The 8416-nt window shown below is 43.0% G+C and overlaps 1 protein-coding gene across 1 annotated transcript; it reads right to left on the reverse strand.

Annotated features, from left to right (window-relative positions):
- Positions 1–3663: 3663 nt before the first annotated feature.
- On the reverse strand, positions 3664–4677 carry npbwr2b (neuropeptides B/W receptor 2b; the record flags this gene model as incomplete). Its single annotated transcript, XM_083975991.1, has 1 exon — positions 3664–4677. One exon carries the CDS (start codon positions 4675–4677, stop codon positions 3664–3666), a length of 1014 nt encoding a protein of 337 aa, XP_083832117.1.
- Between the last annotated feature and the right edge of the window lie 3739 nt (positions 4678–8416).

Below are 8416 nucleotides of genomic sequence, written 5' to 3' on the forward strand. Positions count from 1 at the left end.
AGCAGCCACTGCTGATTCTGGAGCAGCAGAGCATAAAGGTTTATTGTTCCACTATATATATATATATATATATATATATATATATATATATATATATATATATATATATATATATATATATATATATATATATATTGTAATGTTTCATGGAAAAACTGATGCAGAACTAATTGGACTAAATCTAAATGGGCTTCTTAGTACCATAGCTTTCCCAGGCAAAACATATTTTTAAACCATTTTAAACCATTCAAAAGTCAGTGTAAACTGTATTCTAAATAGTCTTTTTTTACTTTGTTGTTGTCAGCTATTATAGTGTATTTTATTTTATATTGTTATGAAAACAAACAACAACAACAAATCTTTTAACATTTAACTTTTTTGTATTTAGGCTATTCAAATGTCCCATAACACATTTTACAAGACCACATTGAACACATCATGATAACGTAACTGACCTTCGTCAGATGCTCAGATGCTCTACCTGCTCTCCTGTCTCTCTTCACAGTCTTATCTTATAAATACATTTATGATCTAATAAACCTTAAAGGGCAACAACCCCTCTGCTGCTCAGATGGGACCAGTGTGTTTGCTTTTTACGGATGGTAAAATACCAACTGTGTCAGTCCCAGATGCTGTTGCTGTAAGATTAGATTTCTTTGTGACCGGTCGTATCATCATTATTATTACAGCGTGTGCTCCTCTGCATCGTCTTCAGCTGCAGCTGCAGCTCAGCGGTGCATCACGGCCACGACAGATTCAATCTGTGACCTTTAGCTGACGAGGAGCTGCAGCCACTGATCCATCCTGCTGACACACACCTGAACCACAGTCACAAGAACAATAACACACTTTCATATGCACGTGATGTTTTCTTTAATGGCCATCAAAGCTGTAAAAATCTAGAAGACGGTTTATTTCTGCACGATTTGCATGAAAACTGGTGTTTGCACATTTATTGTGTCTTTCAAATAAAGCAACTATATCAAAAATACATGAATACTAGTCTTCTCCTCTTAATTATATTACAGTGCTGCATAAAAGACAGTTATCATAATCATTAACTCAGATCTTATATCATTTCTCATTCATGTGATACAAGTTTTAATTATGTAGAATATTTGACTTCATTCTCCCCTGTACAGTTAAATGACTGAAGGGCTGAACTATTTACAGCAGGACAAGTAGAAACATCCAGAATATAAAGTCATGTTATCTGCAACAGGGTGTGTCTTCATTTATATAAGTAGAGAGCAACATTTGCATTTTGTTCCATGATTTACAACATTTAAAAGATCATCTTGTGAACATCCTGTGTGTTGTTACACTGTTATATCCTGTAGTGTAACACTTCATTCAAACCAAGTCAATATGAGTCAATATGAGACCAAACATTTCTTTGCTCTGATGTCTGAAGTCTCATTCCACTTGTCCACAAATTGAAGCGTGACATTGTTTGGAACAACACACCTCAGAATGAGAGAAATCTTTTTTCTCTCTGTGATTGATTCTCTTGTAAAACACAGCGACTCGCACAAGCCTGTTTTATATTCATGTTGTATGAATAATGATTATGATTGTGAAATATTAGTGGGTTCCAGGAGAAGATGCAATGTGATTATTATTATTAACAATATTAATAATAATATTAAACAGTCTTTATATATGTACATGTCACAGACAGTGGAACAAAGTCTCTAGCTGCGTGTTCAGGTAATGCCAGCCTGTCTCCAGCAGGGGGCAGTAAGACCTCACTACAATCAGACTAGTAGCAATAATCCTAAATAGACACAGAAGACATAGAAGACAGATTACATGTTACATAGCCCTCCTGTCCCATATCAGGCCTACAGTGCTTCTGTCAGGTTGTTAAGGGTCCGTCTTTACTTCTAATATGGTACATAACTCCTCTGAGAGCAACAGGAGGAAAAGGCTTCGCACACTGATCAAAAATGGCAAAAGTGTCAATGCAACAAAGTTTTAATGGTCCATCAAACAACAAAAAACCATGCAACCATGGTGATAAAATAAAATAAAGAAACAAAAATAAGTAAAACAAAAACGTTGTCTTCAGTCTTGACTGAAGATGGCTGTGCAGGCCGAAACGTTTTTGTCTTACTTATTTTTGTTTCTTTATTTTATTTTATCACCATGGTTGCACTTTTTTGTTGTTGATGGACCATTAAATCTTTGTTGCATCCGTTAATCTCTAGTGGACATTGAGCCATGTTTGATCAGTGTGCGAAGCCTTTTCCTCCTGTTGCTCTCAGATGTTTGTTGGCCTACGCACCTGAAAAGAGGATTTTTGGACAGTGAACAAGAGCGCAAACACCTTTTCTCCTTTTTACATAACTCCTCTGAACCGTCGTCATCATATAAAGAGTCAATATTTCAAACCCTTTCATTGTTCACAAAAATATCCCAATAAACATTTTGTTTATAACTGGAATACTTCAGGAAATCCACAAAACATATCATCTGAAATGAACTCTGCTCAACACACAACAGCTTTAAAGGCAGGTGGAGTGTTTGCAGACACTATAACACATTTCTGATGTAACCAGCATTTGTTCAAACCAACCAACAAGTATTAGACAAGAATGAGGAAGTTACAGGACCAAACAGCTGTAATCCCTCGACGTTCATCCTGCTGTTCATGTTCACGCTGCTGTTGACCGACAGCAGAGTGAGTCTGGAGGTGTATTCCCTCCACACAGCAGATGTTCAGCATCTGTCCTCTCATGCATCGTCCAGTCCAGTCTCTGATTACTCATCCCATCCCATAATGACCTTCAAACATCTCCATGTTGTGTTATAGAAGTCTCAATCTGTAAAACAACCAGATTCAGTGGGCAGTTATTCAGACACAGTTAGAACCAGTTTTTGTTCTTTCTTTTCTTGTTGTTCCTTTTCATGGTCGAGTTGTAAGTCTTTCTCAGTCTCAGAACCACGAGAAGCTGCAGTAGGCAAAGGAAACCTCCCTGTCCCCAATAAATCAGCTGTTTAAATTTGTTCCTCTTGGTCAGATTGACTTCTCTGCTTAACAGGAAGTGATGATATACATTTATAATCTCTCTGTCTCAGTAAAGACGAAACTCACTCATTTGTTTCCTCTCTCATCCCTGTGGATTAAAAGCCAGGCTTGGTGTTTAACTAACTAACTCCTAACTCTAAATATGACTTTATTTTAGCTAGCTAGCTGGTGCTATCATGTACAGAGTTGTCTAGTGCAGCTTTAAAGCAGAAGTCAGCGATCTGGTGGTTTTGTCTAACTTCCTGTCAGCAGATGGAGTTAGCAGCCCCCGCCCTCGTCATGGATCTATTGGCCCTCGTCCCTACGTCACCACATTCAGGCGCATCCCTTGGCTGCACACACAGAGAGGACTGCCCCTTTATGCCGTTCTCTCTCCTCATTGGATAAAGGTTGTAGGATACAAGGAAAGTTTTCTCCTGGGCTCAGAGCAGAGCAGAGTGACTGACAGACCCGTGTTTCAGACCAAACACTCTATAGAAGTGATTGCTGTCGGAAGATATAACTATTTAAGACTTAGATTAACACAAACATTCACCTTACTTCTGCTTTAACAAACCAAACATTCAGATCTGGATCATGAAACGTTAAGAATCCAGATTTGAATCGTTAAAGTGAAGTCGGTCTTTCAGACTTCAGGCCGGTCGACACTCCAACATCTTCTTGAAGGCCTTCCTGAAGCTGTCGTCCAGGAATGCGTAGAGGAAGGGGTTGAGGCAGGAGTTGGCGTAGCTCAGGCTGGTGATGAAGTAGGAGATGCCGATGAGCAGCGGCGTGGTCCTCAGGTCCGTCGTCAGGGCGACGATGGTGCTGAGGTGGAAGGGCGTCCAGCAGAACAGGCAGACGGCGAGCACGATGAAGACCATGACGGTCACCTTCTTCTTGGCCTTGTCCAGCGCCTTGGCGTTGCTGTTGAGCCGCATGTTCCTCAGCTTGTACAGCATCATGGTGTACAGGATGCAGATGGTGGAGACCGGGATGGCGAAGCCCATAATGAGCGTGTAGATGCGACTGGCCTTGAACCACAGACCCTCGGGGCTGGGGAAGCTCAGCACGCAGCTCTTCCTGCCGTCGTTGGGGTTGACGAAGACGCCGGCGAAGACGCTGAAGGGCATGACGATGAGGATGACGAGGACCCACACGCAGAAGGAGATGATCTTGGCCGCTCGGTAGGTGCGGTACGGCATGCGCTTGGACCTCACCGTCGCCAGGACGACCAGGTAACGGTCGATGCTCATGACGGTCAGGAAGTAGATGCTGGAGAAGATGTTGTAGTGGTCGATGCTGAGGATGACTTTACAGAGAACCTCGCCGAACGGCCAGTAGTGCAGCAGGTGTTCGGCGATGTTGATGGGCAACACCAGCGTGAACAGGTCGTCGGCGATGGCCAAGTTCAGGATGAACATGTTGGTGACGGTTTTCATCTTGGGCGCTTTGAGGATGACGTAGATGACGGCCGTGTTGCCCGTCAGCCCCACGGCGCAGATGACGGAGTAGATGACGGGCAGGATGACGTACAGGTCGGCGTAGAAGTAGAACTCCGACGGAGGAGTGCAGTTCAGGTCCGAGCGGTTCCAGTAGAAGTCCACCGAGTCGTTGCAGAGCGGCACCACCGGCGGCGCCATGGCAACCACCGACACGTTCTCCATGACTGGGATGTCTGTAGTTCACCAGTTAGTTTCAGTCAGGCTTTCAGAGGAACGCTGCAGTCGCTGTCATCCTCTCTCTGATCTTTACACAGAACAAAACACTCATCTGTCAGAGAGATGAAGGGATGAAGAGATGAAGAGCAGAAGAGATGAAGAGATGAAGAGATGAAGAGCAGAAGAGATGAAGGGATGAAGAGATGAAGAACTGAAGAGCAGAAGAGATGAAGAGATGAAGGGATGAAGAGATGAAGAGATGAAGAGATGAAGAGCAGAAGAGATGAAGAGATGATGAACTGAAGAGCAGAAGGGATGAAGAGATGAAGAGATGAAGAGATGAAGAGCAGAAGGGATGAAGAGATGAAGAGCTGAAGAGATGAAGAGATGAAGAACTGAAGAGATGAAGAACTGAAGAGATGAAGGGATGAAGAGATGAAGAGATGAAGAGCTGAAGAGATGAAGGGATGAAGAGATGAAGAGCAGAAGAACTGAAGAGATGAAGAGCTGAAGAGATGAAGAGATGAAGGGATGAAGAGATGAAGAGATGAAGAGCAGAAGAACTGAAGAGATGAAGAGCTGAAGAGATGAAGAGATGAAGGGATGAAGAGATGAAGAGCTGAAGAGATGAAGGGATGAAGAGATGAAGAGATGAAGAGATGAAGAGATGAAGAGCTGAAGAGATGAAGAGATGAAGAGATGAAGGGATGAAGAGATGAAGAGATGAAGAGCAGAAGGGATGAAGAGATGAAGAGATGAAGAGCTGAAGAGATGAAGAGATGAAGAGCAGAAGGGATGAAGAGATGAAGAGATGAAGAGATGAAGATCTCCTCGGTTTAGGACCAGAGAGACCAGATTAAACTCCACAGCCACAAGACTTCATATCACTCTGAGAAACAACAGGTCCCAGTCTGAAGTCCAGTGACGTCCCTCACGTCTCAGTCTGCTACATGAAACAACGTCTCTTCTGGGTTTATAAAAAAAGAAAGACAGAAAGACAGAGAGAGAGAGAGAGAGAGAGAGAGAGAGAGAGAGAGAGAGAGAGAGAGAGAGAGAGAGCCTCTTACCTCCTCCACTTGTCCTGCAGACAGACACGGTGACGTCAGCAGATCAGATGCATAGTTAATGATCCTGTCACTGGGTCTCAGGAGAAGAAGCTGCTGCTGCTCCGCTGTCCTTTAAAACCATCACACACCTCCACTTGTTGTTCCTTCACTTTTCCTGTTTAAGTCACATCATTATCTCACTCACACCTCCTCCTCCTCCTCTCCTTTCCTCCTCTCCTCCTCTTCTTTCCTCTCTTCCTCTCCTCTCCTCCTCCGTCTGATTCTCTCGCTGCTCGACGACAAAGAAAAAAAAGAAAAAAAAGATCAACTTGTGTAGTTGTTAGCAGCTGCGCGCGTGTCCCAGATGAAAACCCTGGTGCTGATTGTTTGAGGTTGAGTCGCGGTGTTTCCTCTCCGCTGCCTGAGCTCTCTGTGGTTTTACGCACGAGCGGCGCAGCGGGACATCTGGACTGAGACAGAGACAGAGAGAGAGATGGTGACCAGTTAGTCGCTCTGCATGCGCACACTGAAAACACACACAGAGAGAGAGAGAGAGAGAGAGAGAGAGAGAGAGAGAGAGAGAGAGAGAGAGGACAGCGTCAATAGCAGCAGCTTTAACAGCTGCTTGGATCAATAAGAACTAAACAGACTCAGCAGCAGCAGCTCCGACTGCAGTAAAACAGACCGATCATTCACAGACTAAGTTTAACACACACACACACACACACACACACACACACACACACACACACACACACACACACACACACACACACACAAATAAAGTTAATGTTCTGGCCTCAACAAACATTATTTCCAAGTGGTTTTTCCTCCTCACCGTCTGATCCGGTCTCTGGTCTGATGGAGCTGCTGCTGCTGCTCTCTTTCTCTCTCTCTCTCTCTCTCTCTCTCTCTCTCTCTCTCTCTCTCTCTCTCTCTCTCTCTCTCTCTCTCTCTCTCTCTCTCCTCTCTCTCTCTCTCTCTCTCCCTCGCGGACAGCTGCACCGCCAGCTGACGTCACTCCGTGATCTCCGTGTCATTCCTGTCCAGGTCCAGTCTGAGGATGGATAGATAGATAGATAGATAGATAGATAGATAGATAGATAGATAGATAGATAGATAGATAGATAGATAGATAGATAGATAGATAGATAGATAGATAGATAGATAGATAGATAGCCCTTTATTATTCCTATTACAGCTTGTTCTTAAAGTGACATGTTACCACAATTATTTCAACTGGTTTCCTTAGTGAATTAATTATTTAACAGCTCATTAGAGATGGTGAAATAATGAGCTGGTAGCATCGAGTCTACAGGATCATCCTCTGGTAAAGTGTTTCTGTCCAGCCATCATCACCAGCTCCTTCCAGCTCAACTTCCTGTACAACCAGAGCAGAGCCACTGCAGAGCGCTGCACCGGCTACATAAATAAATACACAGGTTACAACCACGTATTCATCAAGTCCGTGTTGAAAACTTAACTAGACTTTTATTTTTTAGCAACTGAGGTGAATTAAAAACCTTGAACCTGGTGTTTCATCAGTGCTGGCGGTTGAAGTCTCGTTCTCAGCAGTAATCAGCCTCAAACACGTCTGTTTACTGCAGTATTAGTATTGTTACTGAGGGATAATAAAGGACTGTATGAACTGTTGTTTGGCTGATCCTGATCCCTAACTTCGCCCCAGGTGTGTCGGTCAGAACACAGATGCTGACAACTCTTCTTAGTTTGACTGTTTAATTAAGCTCAAGCAACAGTACAGAACATGGGCATAGCTTTGTGTGAGTGGTTCTGTCCAGAAAAAAGGAAAGAAACATATTATCTGGCCCACATTACATACACAAAATATATTGACATAATGCACCTTTAGTATTTGTAATAACATACACCTTTCTGTATATTATATCGTCGCTGTCGGGCACAAACCTCCTATGTCCAAAAATCATGATTTTTATTTTTTTCCATAAATCAGTACTATTGGTCACCCTTTACGTCTGACTGTGGTTTTACAAATATTTGACCAATGAAAAGTTTTTAAAACTGCCCGTGACTAAACCTCCTAACTCTATTGGATCCTGAAACTGTCGACCAAACCTCCTAACTCCACCCCCACCCGGTCGACCCGGACTACTTCACCAAAGGAGCAGCTGGGAGCGCGACTTTCACGTCAAAAGTGTAAGTTTACTGTTGTCTAATGTGTAGCGGTTTTAAGACCATACGAACGACAACCAACACATCATACAAGCTAACTATTTGATTTGTCACCTACTTGAAACGAGAGCGTAACGATCCCTAATTGATCCACGGCCATGCTAACGGGAGCTAACTCGGCTCCATTCAATTGTGTGTTAAGCAGCTAGCGGGCTAGCGACGTAGCTGCTGTGTTGATCAATTTTGCGGCTTGTGGTTTTATTTACAAGGGAATGAATCTGACGTACATCATACCTTAACTGTTTTACACTTACACCAACCTGTTAAGAGTTTATTAACGTTATGCAGCGGACCTTTTTTCTTTTTAAAGCAGCAGGCTACCTGTGCTGTGTGCAGACCATTAGGAAGCGTAAAATTACGTGAACAATACAGTTCATTCAGAAGTGTCAGTAATGCTGGTGGTGATATCATGTTTTGGTGTACATAATGACTATTTCTGTGACTATTGTGGATTTCTGACTATGACAAAGATATACTCATACACCGTC

This window comes from Trachurus trachurus (assembly GCF_905171665.1).
Source record: "Trachurus trachurus genome assembly, chromosome: 7".
Classification (NCBI taxonomy): Eukaryota; Metazoa; Chordata; class Actinopteri; order Carangiformes; family Carangidae; genus Trachurus; species Trachurus trachurus.